At 45.3% G+C, this 27664-nt stretch overlaps 1 protein-coding gene across 1 annotated transcript; it reads right to left on the bottom strand.

Moving 5' to 3' along the window:
• Positions 1-256: 256 nt before the first annotated feature.
• Positions 257-26982, bottom strand: LOC141167427 (extracellular calcium-sensing receptor-like). The gene is made up of 5 exons (XM_073654831.1): positions 26725-26982; positions 2228-3055; positions 1649-1876; positions 1415-1538; positions 257-1167 (listed from the first exon to the last, which is right to left on the bottom strand). The coding sequence occupies exons 1-5, from the start codon at positions 26980-26982 to the stop codon at positions 257-259; spliced, it is 2349 nt and encodes a 782-aa protein (XP_073510932.1).
• Positions 26983-27664: the final 682 nt, after the last annotated feature.

Below are 27664 nucleotides of genomic sequence, written 5' to 3'. Positions count from 1 at the left end.
GATAAGTCTCCCTTTGGCCCAATCCCCTTCCGTAATAAGTAAGGTGGTATGATTCTTGTCAAGACTCTCCATCCTTCATGCATTCAAATGTTAGGAATTTAAAAGAAGGAGAACAAGTCACATTCATCTTCGACAAGAATTGAGAATCATGTTGGGGGCACTGTCCATTCTAATATAGATTGAGTAATGTCCTGGTGTAACGTAGATGAAGGTGATAGCAGGACCTCCTTCCCACCATGTAGACCTGTGCTTTACCTTATTTTTGACCTTTGTCTTTACCTAAGAGTTGTTCTTTGGTGTTCATATGTGGTCGAAACACAATTATAAAACATTTTGGTAGGAACATGCACATCACAAGAGCCCAACTTGATGACTGGATAGCAAAGATCTCCATGGCTACAGTATACTTTCCCTGTGAGCTGAGTGATGCCGGGATATAAGACACCCAAACACTAAGGAAAGCCAGCATACTAAATGTAATAAACTTGGCCTCATTAAAACTGTCTGGAAGCCTCCTGGCCAAGAAGGCAACAATAAAACTTATGGATGCCAAGAGACCAAGATACCCCAGCATACTCCAGAAGGCAATGAGTGAGTTTTCATTACATTCGATGATAATAATTCCAGGTTTGCTGTCAATGTTCATTTGAGGAAACGGAGGAGAAGCTGAAACCCAACCAACGCACAGTACTAATTGAAGGAGTGAACAGCAGATTATGATCATGTAAGACACTTGAGGACTCGTCCATCTTTTAAGACTACTTCCAGGTTTGGTGGCCATAAATGCAAAGACTACCATGATGGTTTTAGCTAATATACAGGAGACACAAATGGTAAACACCATGCCAAATGCGGCCTGACGCAAAAGACACTTCTCGGTTTCTGGGTAACCAATGAAGGCTAATGAGCTCAAGAAACAGAACGTCAGTGAAACTAACAAGATACAACTGAGGGAGTAGTTGTTTGCTCTGACAATTGGAGTATTCTTGTAATGCAGGAAAAGTCTGAAGATAGAAATTGGAACCATAGAAGAAGAAACACTGGTCGAGGCTAAAGTGAACCCTAGTGGCTCTTCATATGAAAGATACTCAATGGGTTTCGAAAGACATCTGTCCTTTTGGTTGTTTGGCCACATATCCCATGAACACTTTGAGCAATCTATGGAATCTAAAAAAAATATGGTCAAGTTATTAGTAGTGAACAGATACGTTATTACAGACCTCCTCTGTCAAGCTGAAGACAGCACAGTGATCAACTAATTGCTTCAGATAGGACTCCCAATACCCCTGTCAGACATTTTTTACTATGTAAAGTCAGATACTTTCCCTCTGATTATGTCTATATGATCTGACAGGGCACATGGAGAGGGATTGTCTTCAAGACACAAATTATAATTATTATTTTTTCTTCTCACCTGTTTGGTTGGAGATCTCCCCTTGAGGGCAAGGGACACACACAAAGCAACAAATAGGTTCACCCCTACGAGGAGCCTTTCTGAATCCAGTAGGGCAGCTTTCACTACAGATGGAAACAGGAACCTAAATGGTATCCAAAATATAGATTGTGAAGTCTTAATCTTCCTATCCACGCCATGAATAACACCAGTTTAGGTGACATTCAAAACATGAACGATAGAACATGAACTTACCTCATGACTTCCATGCTGCCACCAGACTAAACTTGAGTTGATGGTAAAACTATCAGTAGATCCAACCAGAGTGTCGTAACTTCCAACTTTTACTTGAGCCACTGAACCATCGGGATGTCTCTGCCAGTTGACAACGTCGTACATTGCTGGTGGATCCCCATTTTCATTAAAGAACAGTTCTTTCATATTACTGAAAATCACTCTCACTTTCTTAAAATAATATAAAAGCTGAGATAAAAAAACAAAGAAAATTGACAATCTTGATGTATGCCTGGGATGTCCAAAAGCTGTGTATGTGTTATATTATGAGCTAAATGGGATTGACTCCTGACAATCCATTTTTAAAAACTATTACCTGTCAAGTATTGGAGGGTTCAACCTATGGGACCCCAACTATTGTTAAGAAAAAGGGTTCCAGTCTATGGAGAGGAACTGCTCACGCTTGTCTGACTCTCCAACTGAAAATATGGACAAATGGCTATAAATTACAAGTTATAAAAGTGAAAATAAAATACTATTGTTGTGGGATAAAAATTGTGTTTTTACCAATAATTTTAATGTAAATCTTTAAATCTTTACCTGCAATGGTTTAAACATCTTCAAATCAGTGCATTTCCCTCCTGAAAATGGCCCATCCCATTCATTGCAGTGCATTAGGTCACCAAGAGCTTTTGCTATCACATGTACAGCAGAATAGACATTAAAGGAAGTTCGGAGATTTGAAGCATCATTATAGAGATTGTGGCTATCTGATAGGTCTTCATACCCCGTACATAACTTTGATTCATTATTATAACCACTGGAGTTTTCTTTGATGGGAAAAGAACATCCAAATGCTTCTTCCCAAAATATTTTGGCCCACTGAACCCCTGGAATGTTATTGGGGTCTATATTGTTGAGATATTCTTGAAAACCTTTTATGGTAGAACTGTGGAAAGCAAATCCAATGGTACCCAAAAGTATAGAAGAGTATTTATCTATTGAGAGTACATTTGATATGGACCAAGCTTCACTGGCAACAAAAATTTTCCCTGATACATTTTGTACCAACATCTCTTCCAACAATAAGATCAGATAGATGTCCGTAGAGAAAACCACCACCACTTTAGCTGTTGATGTCTTGATGACTTTGGTGATGTCTCGAATGTTCTTGTAGGACAAAATACTTGTGATGTATTGTGTGAAGGCCAAGCAGGCTCCAGACCTTATAATTTCCTGTTTCATGACCTTGATACCCTCCCGGCCATAATCATCATCAGGAGCTATGAGCCCAACCCAAGTCCATCCAAAATGTTTCACCATTTGAGCCAGCCCCAAAGACTGAAAAGCATCACTTGGGACAGTCCTGAAGAAGGATGGAAACTGTGTCCTGTCACTGAGTAGAGGACTTGTTGAGAAATAGCTGATCTAAGATGTAGAAAGTAATGGTATGTATTAATGTATACTCATATAATGTGATACTTAACACTCACGTACTGTATTGTCATAAGGTTGGGTCATCACTTTTGTCCATATAGAGGTTTCATCATGGCTAGATGATACCTAAATGTAAAATGTTGTTGATTTGCAATATGGCCCAAATTAAATGACCTAAATGAGGTACTAATTGTATGCAGCATAATGTTTGATTGGAACTAGGGGAGTAGCTATAGGGGTCACAGAGGTTGAAGTCACATCTGAGACTTGGCACCAATGAGGATTTAAAGTCCCTTAACCATATAAGCATACACCGGTATTAAAAATGGAGCCTGGTAAGTGGGAGAGGGGGTTCAGCTACATATTATATATTAACGCCTAAGAGCTTCAAGTTACACTTCCTAAATAAATATGGGTTCAATCAATTTGAGCTATGTTTAGATGATTTGCCCATTTAATAATATTGGCTGGCATATCAGCTAGTGGCTGAAAAGAGCCCATACTATAAAAATGTTACTGCATGACTGCATTCGAGTAATGCTTTATAGGACCAGGTTTAGTTTCTTTTCTGTGTTTTTTATGTGGATGAAAGAGGGATTATTGTGGCCAATTAAATAAAATCCTTAAAGGGTCTATCCATTATGGGACAGCCCCTGAATAATCAATTCAAGACCCAATTAAAATAAAAACAATGGATACTCACCTCCCAAAAGCGGCGACACTGTGGTGATGTCGGCACCGCTATTCCCGGTGGGTGACATAACATTGTTGTATCATGTGTCTGCTGCAGCCATATTCCATCAGAGTGGATATCAGCTCTGATGGAATAGGAATGTTACAACACCTGTCCTGAGTATCCCGGGTTCTGCTCCCTTCTTCTGAGCCTGCTGCCCTCTGTTGTGCTCCACGTCAGGTTTTGCAGGTTGCTCAGCGTGGACCAATAACATCTCTCTAAACCTATTTAGGGCCCATTGACACACATATACCTGTGTCTTGGGATTGAGACTCTGGTGTTCCTTGTTTGGTATGTTCCATTATCTGTACTACTGAGTTTCAACTCACATCTATCCCTGCTGGGTTCCACTCCATCTGTCTGTCTGCTCCAGTTTCCAAATAGTTCCCATGTCCCCATGATTCCAAGTGTTCTCTGGAAGCTGCACCACCTCACCTCATCTGGTGAGCCTTAAAAAATAAAGGCTGCAGCCAACTAGCGGCGACAGTCACATCACCCATCAGGAATAGTGGTGCCGGCATCACTGGTCTGGTGCATCTTTGGGATGTGAGAATCCATTGTTTTCATTTTAATTAGGATACTGAATTGATTAAACTAGGGTTGCCCAGTAGTTGACAAACCCTTTAATTTTATAGTGACTGGATATTATTCCAAGATTCCCTATATTTATAACAAGATCAGACCTGTTGATCACTTAATCTGACTCTGTCTTTTATTCCACCTCCTGGTGCTCTGTATTTCCATTGCTTATCCTACGTGCAGACTTTGTCTTGCCTGGTAATTTGGTACGTCACTCCTTGCAGTTGCCAACCTTGTATGTTCCTGACTAGTGTTGAGCCACCCCCGTAGTGTTCGAGTTCGGTTCGGTTCGTCGAACACCCGTGTGTTCGCCGAACTGTTCGTCGAACTGTTCGTCGAACACCTTCGAACACCGTACCAATGGCAGGCAAACAAAAACACATAGAAACACATAGAAAACACCTTCAAAGGTGTCCAAAAGCTGACAAACTGCTCAGAAGACATAACTAACACATGGAAAAGTGACAAGTACATATAGTCATGCGAAAATAAAAGAGGTGGAGGAGTAAAAGGAGGGGGAGACACAGATATAGGCATGTCATGCCCTTCTAAAATCCAAAAAGTGAGAAGCTGACACGGCCAGTCCGCTCCTGCCCGTGCCACCTCCGTGTCGCCGGGTTTGTGCCAGAGCCGCGGTGAACCCTGATGGCCAGCCCCCCTCTCCCAATACTGGTGCCTGTCCGCTGGTGGGTCGAGCGAGCCCCCCTGTGGTGGAGGCAGCTCTAAGCTTTTTAATTTAAATTGTCTCTCTAATTTGAATGAATACACTTTAAATCCATTTACAAGGATCTATTGGAGGGCAAGTCTCATGCCAGCAGCCGCGGTAATTCCAGCTCCAGTAGCGTCCACTAAAGCTGCTGCAGTTAAAAAGCTTTTATAAGGATCGAGCTCGGCTGTCCACCGCAAGGCATCCTACTGCCAGTCCCAGCCCCTATGCCTTGGGGTGCCTCCTGATGCTCTTCACTAAGTATCCCGTGGTCCCGAAGCATTTCCTTTGAAAAAATTAAGTGTCTAAACTACAGGTGGTGTGGCTTGCTTAACAGCCGGGATAATCCGCTGACTAGCAGACACTGCTACTAGGCACAAAGTATTTCCTGGGCTAAATGCAGTTAAAAATTTGTAATTAGATACTCTCGTTGGATGCTGAGAAAGCATTCCATAGAGTCTCCTGGCACGCCATATATGATTCTCTTAAAAAGCTTGGGGTAGGGGTCTAGGGGACCCTTTTATAGCCAAAATCACGGCCCTGTATCACAATACGTCACCTAGGCTGAAGATAAATGGAACTGTAGCACCCTGAGGGCTCGGTTGCTACAGAGGTATTGCACCTCACCCAGAGGTGTGATATCTCACTCTCAGGTAAGGATGGAGTGTGGATCAGGACCCGACACCTGCATGCATTACACCACATTGCCGTGGGGCAGGGCGACCAATATGCCTCTGAGATGGGCATGACAGTCCCTGTCCATGGCTGGAGTGGGGGGAGGGAACACTGAGGAAGGGGAACCCTGTAGTGCAGGAGCAGGGAGGAAGCAGTTCCTGGGTGCATTGAGAAGGGAGTATAAAAGGTGGGCACCATCTTAGTTCAGTGCAGAGAAGTCTGAGCAGAAGTGGCAGGGAGCAGGGGCTCTGCATGAGCTCTGCTCCGGAGGCGGGCCTAGTAACAGAGGCCCAGGCCTGGAAGAGGGAGAAGGAAGGAAGAGGAGCGGAGAAGGCTCCAGGAACGAGGAATGAAGGGATCCCAGGGGTGCGGATGGGCGAGTCGCCACCGCACGCCCGAATCCACCTGCGTGGAGGGGTCAGGCCAAAGGGGGAGACCGGTCCCCGAAACTAGTGGAGGCAGAAAACGACCCTCAGCTAGAAACCGGAGGCTGTGACATTTTATGTGGCGCAGCCCCTCGCTACACCCGCTAGGAAGGCACCACATAGGGTCAGGGAAACTGGCGCCAAGTTTACCAAGAGGAGGCCCGAGGCAGCCGGACAGAAGGGTTGGTAAGAAAGGCCAGACAAAGGACACACAAAGGGGGTCCTGTGAAGCGCTCCAAAGTTATCTGGGAGTTGTCTGAGCCCCTCACCTGGTGAGCACAGTACGACGTGGGCAGCCGTTACCTGCAGACGTGGTCTGGATAATAAGAACTGTGAGTAAAGGCCCTGGACTGCATCACTGACTCCGTGTCGTTACTGCTGCCCTGCACCATCACCCCCATCCTCCGCATACACTGCCCTGAGGCTATACTCCTCCCGTGGGGAGTTATGCTACGCTCTGCTGCACCCACAACACCAGCCTCAGCGGTCTGCCCTGCAGCGGCGGTTCACTCTGACCGCAATCCACGGGTGGCGTAGTCGGACATTTAAACATCAAAACCACATAAATAGTTCCGCCACTGGTTTGACCACCCTGAGCCACGGAACCGGGTCGCCGCCACGAAGACTACAACCACCAGCATCCACCAAAAAGGGTCCGGCTCCGGGTGTCCCAAGGCCCAGGGGGTGCATCAGAACATTTTCATCACCTTTCACAATCACCAATGGGACAAGGCAGGGATGTCCTCTGTCCCCTCTCTTATACACCCTAGTGACGGAGCACCTGCTCTCATCAATTCGCCATAACCCCAATATTAGGTGGATTGAGGTGGGAGGCACCGAGTACAAGTGCTGTCTATTTGCTGATGATGTCCTAGTATATATCACTCAATCACATATATCCATCCATGCTGTTATGGCTGAAATAGATCACTTTGTTACATGGTCAAATTTTAAAATCAATGCAGCGAAGTCTGAGGCCCTCGATGTCTCCCTCCCCAAATCCATATAGGATTCCATCCAGTCCAACTTTCCCTTTGCCTGGCCCTCACAGGGTATCAAATACTTAGGAATTCCTATTCATAGAGACCTCTCCCATCTATGTTATCTTAATTTTGGGCCCTTTATTGAACAACTCCATACAGACCACGGTTGGCAAGTTAGAACTGTAAGATTCACTACGTGAACCACTGGTGTTTTGTGGAAAAGCACATGTACACTGCGTTCCAAATTATTATGCAAAAAGTGTTTAGGAGTGATAAGGGAAGAATTTGTTTGTTTGTCAGTTAAACTCATTGATGGTGATGTGTGTCAGGGCTCTTTATATCACTGTAAGCAATTGCAGACACCTGTGCTAATTAGTTTGGCAGGTGTGTCCAATGAAAGGCAAGACTACTTAAGAAGGCTGTCTCACATTATTAAGCAGCCTACATTTTCTGCCAAAATGGGAAAGAAAAAGGATGTGTCGGCTGCTGAGAAGCAACAAATTGTGGAGTGTTTAGGTCAAGGCATGACTACAATCAACATTGTGCGATGATCAGGATGAAGTGTCTTGGCAATCAAGAAGTATGTAGCTGATTCACAGTACACACGTGTGCGTGCTGATAAGGGCAAATTGAGGACTCTTTCCTACAGGCAATTACGTCAGGTTGAAAGAGCAGCGGCAAAAAAGCCTTGTCATAGCACCAGACAAGTTTTTGAAGCTGCTTGTGCCTCCAACGTCCCCCGAACAACAAGATGCAGGGTCCTTCAGAGGTTTGCAGCTGTGCATACGCCATCCTGTCGACCTCCTCTATCCACTTCACACAAGCAGAAACGGCTCCAGTGGGCCAAACATTACATGAAGACTGATTTCAAAACTGTTTTGTTCACGGATGAGTGCCGTGCAGCGCTTGATGGTCCAGATGGATGGAGTGGAGGATGGCTGGTTGATGGACACCCCACGCAAACACGGCTACAGCGCCAACAAGGAGGAGGTGGAGTAATGTTTTGGGCTGGAATCATTGGGAGAGAGATTGTCGGCCCCTTTAGGATCCCTGAAGGCGCTAAAGATGAACTCCATAATGTATGTGGATTTTCTCAAACAGCACTTCCTGCCATGGTTCAAGAAGAAGAACCGTGTATTTCACAGCAAGAACATTTTTCTGCATGATAATGCACCATCTCATGCTGCACATAAAACATCTGCATCTCTGGCTGATATGGGCATAAAAAGGGACAAACTTATGGTGTGATCCCCATGCTCCCCTGACCTGTACCCCATTCAGAACCTTTGGAGCATCATCAAAAGGAGTGTCTATCATGGCGGGAGGCAGTTCACATCTAAGCAACAGCTCTGGGAGGGTATTCTGTCCTCATGCAAAACAAATGAAGCAGAAACCATCCAAAACCTGACAAATTTAATGGACGAGAGAGTTCAGAAGCTCCTTTCGAACAAGGGGTCCTATGTGAAAATGTAACATCACCTAGAATAAAGTTTTGAGTTGAAAACTGTTTGATTTCAGTTTCTAACAACCTGCTAATGCTTATAATTTCAAAAATGACCATTTTTTTGGTCTTTATTAAAATGAAAAGGTTGATCGAAAAGTTTGGGGGATCTAAGAGTGTGGCAACCCAGTAGTCATGATTACTTCGAATTCTGACAATATGAGGGTCATGCTGCAGGTAGTGCAGCAAGAAGGCACTTATGTGTCTTGTGCATCTCGGAGCCCAAAATTATTTTCCAGGCTAGACGCAGCTAAAAATTATTATTAATTTTAAATCTGGTGAAGCTTTAATATAGATGGCCTAATAGGATCAGTGCTGCACACTGCTACAAAGCCCAAATTATTTTCCAGCCAAGATACAGATAAACATGATTAGTAATTTGAAAGCTTAAAACGGTTGGTAGGGTGATTTTAACCAATCATCAAGCTTTTAGTCTCCCCAGGATGACACAGGGGTAGAAAAGTTGTTTCGGATCCATGATTTGTTCATCTTTATGAACGTGAGTCTGTCTACATTATCAGTGGAGAGCCGCGTGCGCTTATCTGTCAGCACACCACCAGCAGCGCTGAACACACGTTCAGACAGAACGCTGGCTGCGGGGCATGACAAGATCTCCAAGGCGTAAGTGGCTAGCTCCGGCCATTTATCCAGATTGGAAGCCCAAAAAGAGCAAGGGTCCAGTGACACAGTCGTGGCTTCAATGTTTACTTGGAGATACTCCTGTACCATCGTCTCTAGGCGTTGACTATGTGTCAGACTTCTTGTCTCCTGTGGCCTTGCAAAGGATGGGCTAAAAAAGTGGTGAAATGATTCCGCAAAATTGATGTTACCAGCAGATACTGTGGTTCTGTTACGGTTTGAGTGCTGAACACTTGACGGTCCCACGGTTGGCAAGTTGGAACTGTGAGATTCACTACGTGCACCACTGGTATTTTGTGGAAAAGCACATGTAAGATTCTGCAACAGTCTCTGCTGATACTCCTGCATGCGTGCATCCCTTTCTATGGCAGGAATAATTTCTGCAAATTTACTTTTGTACCAGGGATCTAACAGTGTGGCAACCCAGTAGTCAGGATTATTTCTAATTCTCACAATTCGAGGGTCATGTTGCAGGTAGTGCAGCAAGAAGGCACTCATGTGTGTTGCGCATCCAGGAGCACCAAGTCCCTGTTGTGTTGGTGGCGAGGTAACAATCATGCTTCCTTCCTCTGTCCTCTCCCCCCAACCTCGCACAACAGAAATGTGATCAATGTCTCCCTCATCTGATGAGTCTTCCATCAGTTCGTCCTCCACTTCTTCCTGGGCTCCTGCACCTTCCTCACTAGTTTGGCTGCTACCATGCGCCCTAGTAAAACCATCTCCCCCACCCTCACATGCCTGCCGCCTTGGTGCTGCCGACCGTCTGGACCTTGCAGATGTTAGCCCTTCCGCATACAACACCTCCTCCTCTACTTCCTCCACCTCCTCTTGTGCCACCACCTGACTCCGAATTCTGTTTAACATGTGCTCCAGCATGTAAATCACCGGAATAGTCATGCTGATAATGGCATCGTCAGCACTAAACATCTTCGTCGCCATTTCAAAACTGTGCAGAAGGGTGCATAGGTCCCTGATCTGAGACCACTCCTCCAGCGTGATTTGCCCCACCTCTGAATCTCGTTGGCCCAGGCTATACGTCAGAACGTATTGCACCAGGGCTTGTCGGTGCTGCCACAGTCGCTGCAACATGTGCAGAGTTGAATTCCACCGGGTAGGCACATCGCATTTTAGCCGGTGAAGTGGCAGGCCCAACGACTTCTGTAGAGATGTAAGTCGCTGAGCTGCGGGATGCGAACGGCGGAAGTGAGCACACAGCAACCGTGCCCTCTGCAGAAGGCCATCTAGTCTGGGATAGTGGGCTAAAAATTGCTGGACAACCAGGTTCAACACGTGAGCCATACAAGGCACGTGTGTGACATTGCCCCGGAGAAGGCCGCACCCAGGTTTGCAGCATTGTCGCACACGGCCTTCCCTGGTTTCAGGTCCAGTGGAGACAACCATTCATGAAATTGGTTCTCCAGAGCTGACCACAACTCCTCAGCTGTGTGACTCACATTTCCCAGACATTTCAATGTAAAAACCGCCTGATGACGTTGAGCCCTACTGCCAGCATAGTAAGGAGGTGTGCAGGATCCCTTCTGCGCAGTTAGAAAGCTTGTGGCATGACCAGACAGGCTTTGGGTGCAGGTGGAAGACCGAGAGGAGGTTGAGGAGGCAGAAGCAGTGGAGGAACTTTGACATAAAGAGGATTGACGCACAACTCGTGGGGACGGCAAGACTTGGACAGCAGCCCCTTGTCCTGCTGTCACCATAGTTATCCAGTGCCCAGTCAGCGACATGTAACGCCCCTGTCCATGCCTACTCGTCCAAGTGTCTGTGGTGAAATGCACCCTGTCACACACAGAGTTTCTCAAAGAAGCGGTGATGTTGTGTGCGACATGCTGGTGGAGCGCAGGCACACCTTTCTTTGAGAAGTAGTGCCGACTGGGCATCTGGTACTGGGGCACTGCGACGGACATAAGGTCTCGAAAATCCTCTGTGTCCACCAGGCGGAAAGGCAGCATTTCTGTAGCCAAGAGCTTGCAGATGGTGAAATTCAACCTCTTAGCTTTCTCATGGCTAGGAGGAAATGGTCTTTTACTTGTCCACATCTGAGGGACCGAGGGCTGGCTATTGTGCTTAGACGGGGTTGATAAGGGTGTCCCCGGCAAACTGCCGGTCTGTGAGGAAGATGCAGGCGGACATGTTAGGTTGCCTTGATCCAAAGGTGGTGCTATCGATGTCGGACAGCGCTCAACACCAGCTGGTGTTACCACCTCCAAAGAAAATGATGACCTGCCAATCACGCTGGCTGTTGCGGGTAAAGAGGTGGCAGGTCTGCGCCCCAAAACAGGTGTGACTGCTGTCCCCCCAGTCACAGAGGATGAAGAGGCCGCGGATGCACAAGATATGGCAGACGGTGGTTGGCCCGGCCGGCTAGGCCGCATTGTAGCACACTGAGCTTCCCACTGCAACTTATGCTTCATGTCCATGTGCCGGTTCATGCATGAAGTACTCAAACTATGTATTTTTTGGCCTCTACTTAGCTTTTGCTGACAAATGTTACAGATGACACGAGTTGGGTCATCTTTATCGATCTGAAAACATGCCCAGGCTATGCAAGGCTTAGCACCCATGCGACCTGAAGAGCCACCACGACTTGTGGTGAGAGGCAGAGTTGTGTTTGAGGATGCAGTTGTTGACGTGCTTCCAGTACTACGTCTCTGTTCAGGAAGGCGCAACCTGACCTCGTCGTCACTAGCATCTTCCTCCACCTCCTCTGCTGACCTCATCTCTTGGCTGACTGTGGGTTGACAGTAAATGGGATCTCCAACCTCATCATCATCACCCTGTGCGTTATCACACCCGTCGTCCTCAGAGCCAACCTGTTCCTGCCCTGACAAAAAACTAAAGTTGTCGCTCCAATCAGGTATTTGAGTCTTATCATCGTCTTCCTCATTGTCTCCACCAACAGGAGTTACAGTTTGGGAATGAGGGTCTACATTATGGTCAGAACCTTCTGCATCTGGTCCTGGATCCGACTCATAAAGATTCTGGGCATCAGTGCAGATCATTTCCTTGTCTGGATTCACAGAAGCGCTGGAGTCGACCTCTGATTCCCAGGCTATAGTATGAGTAAACAGCTCTGCAGACTCAACCATCTGTTCTACCTCATACTCAGACGGGCAGCTGGAGATTTGGGAGCTGTGAGGAAGCAAGTGCCATTGGGGTGACACCTTTGAGGACTGGAGTATTTGTGATGTTGAAGTTGATGTGGAGGAGAGCCCACTTAAAGGAGCACTTGATATCCGTTGAAGCACCTGCTGTTTTTGTGCCTCATCTGGAATTTGTAGCGATTGGCGTGGCCGTAAGAAAGGGATCTTATCACATTGTCCGCTAAAAGAAGTAGACATTTTAGTTTGGCTGGAAGATGGTCTTTCTTCTGCAGATGTTACTGTTGCTTTAACACCTACCCCACGGACACAACCTTTTTTCCCCTTCCCAACACGCCTATTCCCCTTTCCACCAGCAGCAGGCCTTTTTCCACTCATTTTGGTGGTTAACTAATTCACAACTCTGGAGTTGTTTGCACAAAAAAACAATGGATGGGAACCGAGCAGAGCTGAGTGGCCAAACTGTGGTATTAGGCCAAAACTATTGGCTGGGTTAGATGCAGAAAAAAATTATATTCAATTTGCAACCTGATGGAGGTCTGTATAGATGGATTAATAGAACAAGTCCCACACACAGCTAGAAGCCCAATATTTTTTCAGAGGTAGATGCAGAAAAAAATATATTCAGTTTGCAACCTGATGGAGGTCAGTATAGATGGACTAATACAACAAGTCCCACACACAGCTAGAAGCCCAATATTTTTTCAGAGGTAGATGCAGAAAAAAATATATTCAGTTTGCAACCTGATGGAGGTCTGTATAGATGGATTAATAGAACAAGTCCCACACACAGCTAGAAGCCCAATATTTTTTCAGAGGTAGATGCAGAAAAAATATATTCAGTTTGCAACCTGATGGAGGTCTGTATAGATGGATTAATAGAACAAGTCCCACACACAGCTAGAAGCCCAATATTTTTTCAGAGGTAGATGCAGAAAATTTTTTATTCAGTTTGCAACCTGATGGAGGTCAGTATAGATGGACTAATACAACAAGTCCCACACACAGCTAGAAGCCCAATATTTTTTCAGAGGTAGATGCAGAAAAAAATATCTTCAGTTTGCAACCTGATGGAGGTCAGTATAGATGGACTAATACAACAAGTCCCACACACAGCTAGAAGCCCAATATTTTTTCAGAGGTAGATGCAGAAAAAAATATATTCAGTTTGCAACCTGATGGAGGTCTGTATAGATGGATTAATAGAACAAGTCCCACACACAGCTAGAAGCCCAATATTTTTTCAGAGGTAGATGCAGAAAAAAATATATTCAGTTTGCAACCTGATGGAGGTCAGTATAGATGGACTAATACAACAAGTCCCACACACAGCTAGAAGCCCAATATTTTTTTAGAGGTAGATGCAGAAAAAAATATATTCAGTTTGCAACCTGATGGAGGTCAGTATAGATGGACTAATACAACAAGTCCCACACACAGCTAGAAGCTCAATATTTTTTCAGAGGTAGATGCAGAAAAAAATATATTCAGTTTGCAACCTGATGGAGGTCTGTATAGATGGATTAATAGAACAAGTCCCACACACAGCTAGAAGCCCAATATTTTTTCAGAGGTAGATGCAGAAAAAAATATATTCAGTTTGCAACCTGATGGAGGTCTGTATAGATGGATTAATAGAACAAGTCCCACACACAGCTAGAAGCCCAATATTTTTTCAGAGGTAGATGCAGAAAAAAATATATTCAGTTTGCAACCTGATGGAGGTCTGTATAGATGGATTAATAGAACAAGTCCCACACACAGCTAGAAGCCCAATATTTTTTCAGAGGTAGATGCAGAAAAAAATATATTCAGTTTGCAACCTGATGGAGGTCTGTATAGATGGATTAATAGAACAAGTCCCACACACAGCTAGAAGCCCAATATTTTTTCAGAGGTAGATGCAGAAAAAAATATATTCAGTTTGCAACCTGATGGAGGTCTGTATAGATGGATTAATAGAACAAGTCCCACACACAGCTAGAAGCCCAATATTTTTTCAGAGGTAGATGCAGAAAAAAATATATTCAGTTTGCAACCTGATGGAGGTCTGTATAGATGGATTAATAGAACAAGTCCCACACACAGCTAGAAGCCCAATATTTTTTCAGAGCTAGATGCAGAAAAAAATTATATTCAATTTGCAACCTGATGGAGGTCAGTATAGATGGACTAATAGAATGATGCTATGCCCAAAAGATTTTACTTCACTAGGTGCAGTAAAAAAATTTGTATTCTATACACAGGTGGTATATCTTGCAACACAGATAGGCTACTCCACTGACTAACACACTCTGCAATAGGCCAAAAAGGATTAGCTTTGCTAGATTCAGCCAAATGCTGTGAAAAAAACTTGCACAGCACTGGCACAGACCTGCCTGGCAAAAACTCATAGGAACTGATGTAACCTAGTCCTGAAAAGGACTGCAATTACAATTAGTCTTTACTCCCACAATCTATCTATTTAAGAGCACAGACCTGCCTGATAAAAGTCGTAGGAAATGCTGTAACCTAGTCCTTAAAAGGACTGCAATCACAACTATTCCCTACTCCCAAGCTATCTGTAGATTTGTGCGAAAATTGGCTTGAAATTAACAAGGTATAGCGCACACAGCAACAGCGGTGCCGTCTAACACGCAGCTGCAGCAGTGAGAAAGTGGTGGCGACGGGGAAAATGGCTTGGTCTTATAGGGCAAGGACATGTGACATACACTGCCAATGACACATGCCCTTGCTTGTGTGAAAAAAAGCACTTCGCTCCGTGTGTGTGCTGCTGATAGGCTGACAGATTGCACCTCCCCACTGCAAATGCGGGAAAGAGAAAAAAAAATGGAGATCTTCATTGTTCCTGCAGAGATCCATCCCCTGCCCCTCCCCCCACCCCGCTGTACACTCAAACTGCGTATTAACATTAATTTTCATCATTACTGAGAAAAAATCCAGTTATGATTTTGGTGCACGAACAGTTATCAAACATAACCTCGAACAGCCGAATTTTTCTCAAATTGTTCGTGTTCGCCGAACGGCTCGAACACCGCCCAAAACAGCTCGAATTTGAGATTGGCGAACAGTTCGAGTAGAACAACGCTCATCTCTATTCCTGACTACAATATTGTCCCTGGACTCAATCTCATGTGTGACCACCTGCTGATTGTGACGCTAGTCGACAAGCCATGAGGCTGGGTAGTCAAGAGGTCAGAAGTAGTGATGAGTGAGCGAGCTTGTCACTGCTCGGTACTCACCCAAGCATCTCACTGCTTGAGATGCCCGGCGCTTGGTGAGTGTCTCCGGGATGCTTGGGCGGGAGCCCGTGTCCCCGCCCCACATGTTTGGTTCTCTTTAGAGAGCCAATTAAGATGCAGGGATTGCTTGCCACTCACTGTAATGCAGTAGCCATCTTGGTGTTGGCATTACAGTGATAGGCCGGCCACATATCGTCATTGGGTCTATATAAGATCTGGTGACCCTATGCTCGTCACAGTTTACCCCTGAAACAGGCAGACTAGGGAGAGTTGCTGAGGGATAGAATTGGTGGTTGTTTAAGTGAGGTATTCCACAGCTATATACACATTGTGACAGAGTCACTGGTATTATATGCGAGGGGAGGTATGTGTCTCTCAGGATGCTCTCCTGTGTGAACTAAGACCTACTGAATTTTTGCCAGCATGTTATATGCAGGAGGTTAACTGTTTTAAAGGGTGTGGCTACATGGGAATGACGAAGAGATGGGAGGGGAGTCATTCCCCATACCTCCACCTCAGGGTGTGACTGAACAGGGTTTAAAAGTTCAGTCAGTTTGTTTTCCTGGGTAAAGTGTGTGGTCTGGAGATTGAAGTCTCCAGGCTGTGTGTTGCTGACGTCAGGGAGCAACACCAGAGGACTGGTGTTGCTGAAACTTCACAGCAGCCGGCAAAGACCTTGCAGATAGTCTTGTTATATTTCATCTTTTGTTTTCCCGTTAACCCCGAGAGGGACTGTTTATTTTTATGGGACGCTGCTGGAGTTTATGCTGCACAATAAACCCACAGGGCGTTTACCCAACCCTTGTGTCCTGTGCCTGCCTCTGGAGAGCCGAGCAAGTCGCTTTACAACAGTTGGTGTGAGAGTGCGTGCAAGATTCCAGGAACACGTGTACCTGCCACAGAGACCGGTCAATGTCTTTGGTGCAGACCGCCAGCCAGCCAGAGAAGTCTGGCAGCATGGAGGAGCTCATTAAGCACCTGGTTCAGAGCCAACAACAGATGCACCAGCAGCACTTGCAAAGTCAGCAGCAGCACCAGGAGATGACCAAACTGTTGCTTCAACAGATCCAGTTGCAGCAAAAGGCACAGCAGCAGCACCAGCAGGGTTCAGCAACAGCTGATACAGCTTCTGACGAACGCCATGCAGGGATGAGGACCGTGTTTTGGTGCCAATCCCTACCATCGAGAGCAAGTTCCTGGCTAAATGGCAAGGTCCGTACAAGGTGGTGGAAAAAGTCAGCGAGGTTAATTATAAAGTCCATCAGCCTGGCCGAAGAAAACCGTGGCTGGACTGGCGGTTTATCCCAAATTTTGCCATGACTGACGTACCACTGACGGACCTCCTGAAAGGCACAAAAACAACAATGGTGAAATGGACGGTTGAAACTGAGATGGCGTTCCAACAGCTGAAGCTGGCACTCTGTAAGAAGCCGATCCTGGTCGCACTAAACTTTAATAAAGCGTTTGTGCCCCAGTCACATGCCTCAGAAGTTGGCCTATGAGCCGTGCTGTCGCAAGAGATAAATGGAGAAGAGCATCCCATCCTGTATATGAGCCGGAAGCTCTCGTACTGTGAGAAAAATTATGCCATTGTGGAGAAAGAATGCTTAGCCATAAAATGGGCCATAGACACGCTAAGATATTACCTACTTGACCGGAAGTTTTAACTGGTGTCAGACCATGCCCCTTTGAGATGGTTGAGGGAAAAGAAGGGTAAGAATGCCTGAGTAACTAGGTGGTTCTTAGGTCTCCAAGACTTTAATTTTCACGTGGAGCATAGACCCGGGAAGTTACACACTAATGCGCATGCCCTCTCCAGAATTCACTCCTTGATGTCTGAAGGTGCCCAAACCCCCGTTAGAGAGGGGGGATATGAACAGGGTTTAAATGTTCAATCAGTTTGTTTTCCAGGGTGGAGTGTGTGGTCTGGAGATTGAAGTCTCCAGGCTGTGTGTGGCTGACGCCAGAGAGCAACTCCGGAGGACTGGTGTTGCTGAAACTTCACAGGACTATCTGCAGCTGGCAAAGGCCTTGCTGGCTAGAGGACTCTGTTATATTTCATCTTTTGTTTTCCCATTAACCCCGAGAGGGACTGTTTATTTTTATGGGATGCTGCTGGAGTTTATGCCGCACAATAAACCCGCAGGAAGTTTACCCAACCCATGTGTCCTGTGTCTGCCTCCGGAGAGCCAAGCAAGTCGCTTTACCACAACATCTAAACTAACAGTCCTTCTGAGGACTAATCCAGCTGCATATATTACTGGTGATAGCAGGAGGTAGGCAGGGTTTGTGGCAGTGAATAAAGCACAATAGGGTCTATTGCATGTTCTGTGCAACTTCAATCTTCTGCTGCTGTTACAGATATCAATAGCCCTACATATCAGGGGTAATTTTTTTGCTCTTGATCCTGATTATTTTCTTAAAAAGCAATACAGCACTCCATTTTTCTGCTCCATTTCCTTGTTAGCAGAATACAGACAGATTTTTTAAATTTTATTCACATTGTTGTATTGTGTAAACAGAGAAACTTTTCCATCATTACACGTGATCCCATATTACTGCGGTAATAATACAGACATTTTGTGGTGCGTGCCAAATATTCCACTTCATTTATAGTCAGCGATCTGTGTTTTGTTGAACCTATTCACACTTGGTCACTGACCAATATTATACTACAAGGGCACAGCCTAAAACCGTGGTTGTCACAAATGATCACATATAACTGCGGTAATAATACAGACATTTTGTGAAGAGGGTCAAAAATTCCACTCCATTTAAAGTCAGCGATCTGTGTTTTGTTAAACCTATTCACACTTGGTCACTGACCTATACTATACTACAAGGCCACAGCCTAAAACCGTGGTTGTCACACGTGATTGCATATTACTGCGGTAATAATACAGACATATGGTGGAGCGGGCCAAATGTTCCACTCCATTTAAAATGGTAAAGGGGCGTGGCAAGGGACGGGGAAGTGGACGTGATGGTGATGCTTCACGCAGAGGCTGAGACTGTCAGCAAGAAGAAACTGTGCCTGCTGATGGAGCACAACAAGCACCCACATCATGTCGACCTAGCTTCCTGTCCCACTTGCTAAGGGGCCGCGGGACAACACTCTTGAAGCCAGAACTGTGAAAAGGTTGTTGGTTTGATAGCAGATAATGCTTCCAATCACTTTGCCGTCACCACCACCACCTTGTCTTCCACATGGTCAAGTCTCAGTAGCCTTGAGTCTGGACCACATATTCCTCACCCTGATCCTCCTTCCTCCCACCATGCTGAGTGCTCAGAGACAACTGATCCCACGCTTGGACACTCCGAAGAGCTGTTCACTTTTCCATTTATATATTCGGGCCTCTCGCTTGGTCCGCTTCAAGCAGGGCAAGAGGAGATCACATGTAGCGATGCCCAAATATTTGAGCAGCCACGGTCACATGAAGGTGACTGTGGGAAACTGCCCCAAGATGTGGATGATGATGATAAGACACATGCAGAGTGAGGACAGCAGCATCATTCGAAAAGCTGAAAGCACTGCAGCACTGCCTCGGCCAAGCGGCACATGCACTGCTGAAGCTAATATGCTCAGGGGACAAACTGCACACCTCTGAAGAGGTGGCCTGAGGAAAGGGAGAATGAATAGGATGAGGAGGTGAGAATGGACAGTCGTCCTCTTAGTCAGGACAGGGAAGATTTGGCTGTTGGCAGTCTGGCACACATGGCTGACTTTATGTTCCTCTGCCTTTACCATGACCCTCACGTTGTACGCATTTTGGCCTTCATTAATTACTGGTTGGTCACACTTATAGACGCACACTACAAGGAGAACTTTCTATCTCTCCTTCTCGCAGCAGAGAGGTCTAGTAAAATGTTGCAGTACCAGAAGGCAGAATTATTAAAAAAAATTCCCATCTGAAAATGCTGGCGGCAGAGGTCACAGTTCCTTGGACAAACAAGGAGTACAGACAAAAGAGACACAAATACGATGCAGCAGAGGCAGGTGAACACTGTCAAAGGTGTGGGACAGTTTTCTCAGGCCCTCCAAGCGCCCAGGCCATGATGCGCGGGGTACTCTGACAAGGAAGGAAAAGTTTTGGAAGATGCTGAAGGAGTACCTTGCCAACCATACCAACATCCTCTGTGATTCCTCTGTGCCTTATAATTATTGGGTATCCAAGCTGGACATGTGGCAAGAACTGGCTCTCTGTGCCTTGGAGGTCCTGGCCTGCCCTGCTTCTAGCATTTTGTCAGAGTGGGTTTTTAGTGTATTATAACTGATAGGCGCATCCGCCTGTCAACTGAAAATGCTGACAGGCTGACTCTTATAAAAATGAACAAGGCCTAGATTGTACCAGACTTCTCAACACCACCATATGATAGCAGCAGAACATAAAGTCAAATATAGTGGCTTTTTTGGGGGGGGTCTATTCCCATGCACCTCTTGACATACAGACATGGGTGTACGTTTCCTGATTTTTTCTATTTTCTGTTGTCCTCCTCCTTCTCCTTCTCCTCATCCTCCACCACCATATCACCAGGGTGATCATGATACAACACGATCACCCTGCCTAACAGCCGTGACACTTGCAGGCGCAGCGACCTTAAAAGAAATGCCGAGCACGGCAAAATACTCAGCGAGCACCCGAGCGTGCTTGCCAAAAGAGTTAATAAAACATACTCCCTCATCACTAGTAGTCAGGTCACAGTCCGGGATCAGAATTCCAAGAAGGTAGCAGATTAGGACAAAAGGGCTAGAAAAACACAAGGTCAAAAGAAAATGCAAGGTCGAGCTACAAAGATCAGAATATAAGACTAGGAGCAGAGAGCACACACACACACTTCTTGAGCAAAGCTACAAATGGCAATAATCTAAGAAAGAGAACTGGTGAAATAGCTAAGTAATTATGCCAAACAGGAGACCCATGGATGAAGCCCCATCATGTCCTGTCCCTGATCAGACGCCTAAACTGTAACTCAAAACACTGACAGCTCAGCACCCCCCAGTATCCAATTGGACAGCTAAGCTGCCCATCACCTTACAGACAGCTTAGCACGACTCTGTCCTAGATTTGATGGCAGAACTGTCATTCACTGCATCCATACACACTGATAGGCAGAATTGTGACAGTACCCCCTCTTCTAAAGGGGGCCACTTGACCCCTAGGTTTCCCAGGAAACCTATGGTGGAAGGCTCTGATCAGACGATCAGCCTTCATGGAATGAGCCGGAACCCAGGATGTCTCCTCGGGTCCGTATCCACTCCAATGGGTGAGATATTGGAGAAAATTTCGGACCCTTAGAGAATCCATGATCCTCTGCACCTTGTACTCCAAACATCCATCAACACAAACCAGGGGAGGTGGAGACGAGGCGGACAACACTGATGCAACAAAATCTTTTAACAGTGATTTGTGGAACACATTTGGGATGCGGAGCGTCGAAGGAAGTCTTAATCTAAAGGCTACAGGATTAATTACCTCCAGAATCTCATACAGGCCAATAAATTTAGGACCCAACTTCACTGACGGTACGTTCAGCTTAATATTTTTGGAAGATAACCAAACCTTATCACCTACTTTAAAGATGTGACTTGCCGAACGTTTCCTGTCAGCATTCTGTTTTTGACGAAGCTGAGCCACTTCAATATTCTTCTGAACCTCCCTCCAGACATCCCCAAGTTTCCTTATGGCCACCTCTACTCCAGGACACCCAGAACTCATCCTAAAAAATTCACCAAAATGGGGATGAAAGCCAAAATTGCAAAAAAAAGGTGAGGTTCCAGTGGACTGATAGACCTGACTGTTAAAGGCGAACTCAGCAAGAGGTAAAAATGAGGACCAGTCCTCCAGCTGAGCCGCAATGAAACACCTTAAAATTTGTTCCAAAGATTGATCTGTCCTTTCTGTCTGCCCATTAGTTTCAGGGTCGTAAGCAGATGAAAATGACAAGTCGATCTCCAATTTCTTACAAAAACCTCTCCAGAACTTGGAGACAAATTGCACACCACTTCAGATACAATGTTCAGAGGGATTCCATGCAATCTCACCACATGATTGATAAAGAACCTAGAGAGTGTTACTGCCTTAGGTAACCATGAAAAAGTAACAAAACGAGCTTGTTTACTGAATCAGTCAGCCACCACCCAAATGACAGTTTTCCCATCAGACAGAGGCAAACCCGTGATGAAATCCATTGACAGATGAGTCCACGGTTTTTCTGGAGTTGTTAATGGAACCAATTCCCCTGCCAGCCGGTTGTGACAGACTTTAGCATGCGCGCAGACCTCACAAGCGGATGCAAAAAATATTTAATATCATTACTGATAGACGACCACCAAGAGAGTCTGGAATTAGCTTTCTGTGAAACTGTGACCCCAGGATGACCATTGAAGACAGAATCATGAAAATCCTGTAAAAGGCACAATCTTTAGTACACAGGTACAAATAATTTGGATCCTGGAGTGGCGGACGGGGCCAACGATTGAGTTTTATGGATCGCTGCTTCCAACTCTGAGGATACCACAGAAACCACAATGTCCTTAGGGAGAATGGAGGATGGAGGTTTTGGAGGTGAAACTGAATCAAGACTGATTGACAATGCGCCAGCCTTCACATTCTTGGACCCCAGCCTGAATGTGATAGAGAAATTGAATCTTGAGAAAAATAAGGACCATCTGGCCTGTCTAGGAGTTAGCCATTTAGCTGATTCAATGTAAGCTAAATTATTGTTATGGTCAGTGACCACAGTGATTTGATAAACTGCCCCATCCAAAAAATGCCTCCATTCCTCAAAGGCTAATTTAACATTGAGTAAGTCACGGTTCCCAACATCTTAATTTCTTGCAGCAGAAGAAAAGTTTGTTGAGAAAAATGCACATGGCCACAAATGAGTCAGGGTTTTGGGCCACTGAGATAAAACAACCCCTACACCAACCTCCAAAGCATCTACCTCCATGTATTGTTGACCCTTTCGATGAGCATGCTTGGGCGGTCGCCGAGTATTTGCAGCATGCTCTAATGTTATGTTTGAGTCACTGTGTGTGCATGATTTGCGACTGTTTGACAGCTTTAATACATGTCAGGAATGCCTAACATACAGGAATTCCTCACATGTATTAAAGCTGTCAAACAGTCGCAAATCATGCACACACAGTGACTCAAACATAATATTTGAGCATGCGGCAAAAAAACACCCGAGCATGCTCATAAATCTTGAGTAGGAGGCATGCTCGCTCATCACTAGTTGCAACTAAGGATGGGTGAACACTGTTTGGGTTTGGCTAATATAGCCGAGCACCGAATAGTTTTTTAAAAGTTTGAGTTTGGGTACCAGAACAGTACTCGAACCCTGAACACGGACCCCATTCATGTGAATGGGGGACCCGAATTAACCTGGTTTTTGCATGACAGCGCAGGAGACACAGGCTCTGATCTCGGTAATTGCATTACCGTGGTCAGAGCGCTGTGATATCATGCTGACAGGTGTCAATAATTATAAGGCACAGAGGTATCACGGAAGACGTTGGTACAGTAGGCAATTTGGAGCGAACTTATATGTAATCCGTGTGACGGAGAAACCACAGTTTTAAATACCTGGCCTGTAGGTAACTATTTTGAACAGCAAACTGGTGTCAATTGCTTCACTGACACTCTGAAACAATAGGATAGGGCATCACTATTTGATCGGCCGGGGTCCCGCACCTTGTACCCTAGCCGATCAGCTGTTCTCTGTGCCGGGAGCAGGCAGCAGCCTGAGCTGGTACTTACAGCATCTCCTGTCCTGCTCCTCTCTGAGGGAAGAAGCAGTGCCATGCATTCTGACGTCTCTGCAGCAGACGCCCACCCAGCGTGCAATGTTGGCGTGTCTGCAGTATGCTGGAGGCAGTATACAGGTACAGTGCCGGCACCCAGCGTCGTCCCGGGGTGGGCATATACTCCTCTGCCTTCCAGCCTGCCACTAGGTCTAAAGAACAGACAGCGGCAGTGCAGGGAGATTGTCTCCCTGCACTACTGCAGGGATGAACGCTGCGCACGCTTACAGTGCTTGCCAAAAGTATTGGCACCCCTGCAATTCTGTCAGATAATACTCAGTTTCTTCCTGAAAATGATTGCAATCACAAATTCTTTGGTCTTATTCTCTTCATTTAATTTGCTTGCAAGGAAAAAAACACAAAAGAGAATGAAGCAAAAATCAAATCATTGATCATTTCACACAAAACTCCAAAAAAGGGCCGGACAAAAGTATTGTCACCCTCAGCCTAATACTTGGTTGCACAACCTTTAGCCAAAATAACTGCGAACAACCGCTTCCGGTAACCATCAATGAGTTTCTTACAATGCTCTGCTGGAATTGTAGACCATTCTTCTTTGGCAAACTGCTCCAGGTCCCTGATATTTGAAGGGTGCCTTCTCCAAACTGCCATTTTGAGATCTCTCCACAGGTGTTCTATGGGATTTAGGTCTGGACTCATTGCTGGCCACCTTAGAAGTCTCCAGTGCTTTCTCTAAAACCATTTATAGTGCTTTTGGAAGTGTGTTTGGGTCATTGTCCTGCTGGAAGACCCATGACCTCTGAGGGAGACCCAGCTTTCTCACACTGGGCCCTACATTATGCTGCAAAACTTGTTGGTAGTCTTCAGACTTCATAATGCCATGCACACGGTCAAGCAGTCAAGTGCCAGAGGCAGCAAAGCAACCCCAAAACATCAGGGAACCTCCGCCATGTTTGACTGTAGGGACCGTGTTCTTTTCTTTGAGTGCCTCTTTTTTTCCTGTACACTCTATGTTGATGCTTTTTCCCAAAAAGCTCTACTTTTGTCTCATCTGACCAGAGAACATTCTTCCAAAACGTTTTAGGCTTTCTCAGGTAAGTTTTGGCAAACTCCAGCCTGGCTTTTTTATGTCTCGGGGTAAGAAGTGGGGTCTTCCTGGGTATCCTACCATACAGTCCCTTTTCATCAGACGTCGACGGATAGTACGGGTTGACACTGTTGTACCCTCGGACTGCAGGGCAGCTTGAACTTGTTCGGATGTTAGTCGAGGTTCTTTATCCACCATCCGCACAATCTTGCGTTGAAATCTCTCGTCAATTTTTCTTTTCCGTCCATATCTAGGGAGGTTAGCCACAGTGCCATGGGCTTTAAACTTCTTGATGACACTGCGCACGGAAGACACAGGAACATTCAGGTCTTTAAAGATGGACCTGTAGCCTTGAGATTGCTCATGCTTCCTCACAATTTGGTTTCTCAAGTCCTCAGACAGTTCTTTGGTCTTCTTTCTTTTCTCCATGCTCAATGTGGTACACACAGGACAGAGGTTGAGTCAACTTTAATCCATGTTAACTGGCTGCAAGTGTGATTTAGTTATTGCCAACACCTGTTAGGTGCCACAGGTAAGTTACAGGTGCTGTTAATTACACGAATTAGAGAAGCATCACATAATTTTTCAAAGGGTGCCAATACTTTTGTCCACCCCCTTTTTTACGTTTGGTGTGGAATTATATCCAATTTGGCTTTAGGACAATTCTTTTTGTGTTTTTTTCATTGAAGACAAATTAAATGAAGATAATAATACAAAAGAATTTGTGATTGCAATCATTTTCAGGAAGAAACTGAGTATTATCTGACAGAATTGCAGGGGTGCTAATACTTTTGGCCAGCACTGTATATAGTTAATGTAGCATAGCTCCGGGTGGGCCCCTCTTAGGGCGGGGCCCGGGGCGACCCCCGGTAGCTACGCTACTACTCACAGCATCCCTAGGATACAGTGAGTGATGATACCATGACAGATGCTAGTCACTACTCAGGGACAAGTCACAAGGCTGGTTATTCAAGAGGTCCGAGGTCAAAAGCCAGGAGGGTACTGTTAGAACCCTCCTGTTAGTTCTTTTTCTATTTTGTTGGTCACATGACTTTCTGCCTATATAATCCAGCTCCGCTCTTCTGGCTTGCTGGACTTCAGTGTTACATTTACTCTTAAGCTAGCCAGGTGCCTTGTACCTAACTCTGTAGTTTACTTGGTCTTTGGACCACTAGTACTTTTTGTTTGTCTTTGCTCTGCTACAATTTCTGCTAGGAGGTGTCCATCTATATCCCAGTCCTTAGTTCTTGTAGGGATCCCTCACTTATATCTATAGGTCTGCGTTCAGACTAGCCGAGGACTTAGGCGGGTCTGTTCACAAGGAACAGGTCCCCCGCTGCATCGTAGGGATACAGCTTAGTCCTATTGTAGGGACAGTTTTCCTTTCTTTCCTTAGTGCTTGTAGCAGTTCATAACAGGTACGTCCTGACCCTGATTTAGGTGGCTAAACTGTCACTCAAGACAGTGACAGCTGAGCAAACCACAGCATCCGTTTGGACGGCTAAGCTGTCCATCACCATACCGACACCTCAGCATGTCCCTGATGCCCCTGTCCTACATTGGACAGCAAAACTGTCATTCACTGCGTCCAGACACACTGATAGGTCGGAATCGGGACACTAACAATATGGCCTGTCCAAACTAGCTGACAGATGTGCCCTTACTAACATTTTCTCTAGGTGCGACATATCCCGAGATGGGTGAATAGAGATGACCCACTTACACAAAATAAAAAACATGATTTTGTGATACTCGGTCAGGAGCTCTTTATACTATATGTGTCAATATGGTGCCATGAGTGGTTGTGATGTGAAATGAAGCATGTGGCGCATTTTACCACTGTGTTGCCTTAAAGTATTGAACTTGCAATCTGAGAAGCGAGAGTCCTTATTCAAATTAGTAAAGGATATGGGTGGGCAGATCAGTCCGATCCAGGGATCTACACTGGCAACCACTAATCCCTATTTAGTCCCTTCCTTCAACATTTTGTAATGGAGTAAAACCATCTTGAACCCAAGTCCAGTGGCTAACAATGGACATCTATAGAAAACAGGTTTGACTAAGTGTAAAGTGTGATCTATAAAACATTGCATCTATAAAAAAAGACTATGAAAAGTATAAAAGAGCATCTAAATTTACTCATTATTACATGCACACATCTGCCAGAGTCTATAGTTCATTTCAATCAATGAGCATTTAGTAATTTCACCTGTGGGTATCTGTACAATCCCAAAATATGAGCCATTAAAATGGAATAGGTGGATGATGAGTGTCCAATGATCGCAGCCAGAGGTGGGGTTTCACGACAACAATAATTGGGTATGGCCTGACCAGTTCCAGACAGCATCCACAAGGTACCCTCTAATTCCTTCTGTAGTACAGCACAGGAGTCATAAGCATAGAAGCCTAGTGTGACATTGGGGAGAAGTTCAGGGCTTCTATTAATTTCATCGACTGCAAACCTCATGGCCTGGAACTGCTGGTAGTGTTCAAAGCGGAACCTGAAAAAAGTAAATAATGGACTCTATGAGATTTATACTGTGAATAACTTATCCCACATAAGTACATTGAGACCTTTAATAAGTATACCCTGGTCATGAGGGACTTGACAATGAGACCCTTGTAAGAGCATTTGGTGGAGAAGAAAATATTAAATGGACTCCAAAGTCTAGATGGTCATATGAAAAGGAACTAGACCATTTGTGGTCATGAATGGACTTTGACGCATCTTCTTTTGGAGTCAGATTATAGGCTTCCTGTGTATTTTCTGTGTACCAGTGATGGGTTAATGCCTGGAAAACATGAAAGCTTGTCTCCAGCACAGGGGATTTGGAGTTCAAAAAATGGGAACCACAAAAAAATAATTTCCAGGGTCAGCTCAAGTGTGTGTGTGCCCTTGGCCAACAGTTACAGTGTGTACTGTGTCTTCTTTAATCTTGGTTTGAGATGCCAAAAGACAATTGGGCCCTGGTATCTGCCAGGTTTGCTTGATACTAATGCAAGTCACCAGTTTATGTAACTTTCTAATTATTCATGTTAGCACAGTTTTGAATCGATCATCATCTTATTGAAAATTGGTGAACTGAAGTCAATACGAGAATAGCTATGAGCAAATCAACAATGAAGTCACTGGACAAGGTCTTCAAATC

This window comes from Phyllobates terribilis, unplaced genomic scaffold (genome assembly GCF_046119375.1).
Source record: "Phyllobates terribilis strain yellow unplaced genomic scaffold, ASM4611937v1 Scaffold_11__3_contigs__length_659146591, whole genome shotgun sequence".
NCBI lineage: Eukaryota > Metazoa > Chordata > Amphibia > Anura > Dendrobatidae > Phyllobates > Phyllobates terribilis.
This window is presented reverse-complemented; position numbering and strand designations above follow the sequence as displayed.